At 62.5% G+C, this 485-nt stretch overlaps 1 protein-coding gene across 1 annotated transcript in view; it reads left to right on the top strand.

Annotated features, from left to right (window-relative positions):
* LOC104627616 (myotubularin-related protein 5-like) overlaps window positions 1-485 on the top strand; it is a gene marked incomplete at its 5' end in the record, with an annotated part of 3,277 nt that overhangs the window by 1,182 nt on the left and 1,610 nt on the right. The window contains one exon of the mRNA XM_010295941.1: window positions 318-485. This exon is cut by the window's right edge and continues 1 nt beyond it. Coding sequence (XP_010294243.1) covers window positions 318-485 — 168 coding nt within the window. The remainder of the gene's footprint in view (window positions 1-317) is intronic.

Consider the following 485-nt stretch of genomic DNA (forward strand, 5'->3'; position numbering starts at 1 on the left):
AGACGCGCGGTGGGGGCTTTCTGAACTGCCGATCTGCCCAGCCTGCTCAGAGCTCTCGTTTGGTCTGGGCTCCGTCTTGGCCAAAGCTGGGAGCAGCTCCGCCTTTCTCCGTCTCGGCGTTGCCTTTTCCTGGCCAGCCCGCAGCCTTCCAGCCTCAGCTGCCTCCTGGTACCAGTCGGCAGGCATCGCGCTTGGGGAAAGCTCGTTGTGAAGGGACTCGTTTCCCACCTGGACAGACTATCCCTGCACCTCGGCTGGGGACGTGTCCTGCCTGGATGCTGCTGCCCCTCCTGAGCGTAACTCTGCTTCTTCCGCAGGTGCTAAGGCCCTACAGCAACATTTCCAACCTGAAGGTATGGGACTACTATACGGAGGAGACGCTTTCTGAGGGCCCCTCCTATGACTGGGAGCTGGTGCAGGGGCAGCTGGAGCACGTGGAGGAGGCGGATCGGCAGGACACCAGTGCCCCCCAGACGAAGCGCAAG

The sequence above is a fragment of the Phaethon lepturus genome, unplaced genomic scaffold (genome assembly GCF_000687285.1).
Source record: "Phaethon lepturus isolate BGI_N335 unplaced genomic scaffold, ASM68728v1 scaffold27841, whole genome shotgun sequence".
In the NCBI taxonomy this organism is placed as follows: Eukaryota; Metazoa; Chordata; class Aves; order Phaethontiformes; family Phaethontidae; genus Phaethon; species Phaethon lepturus.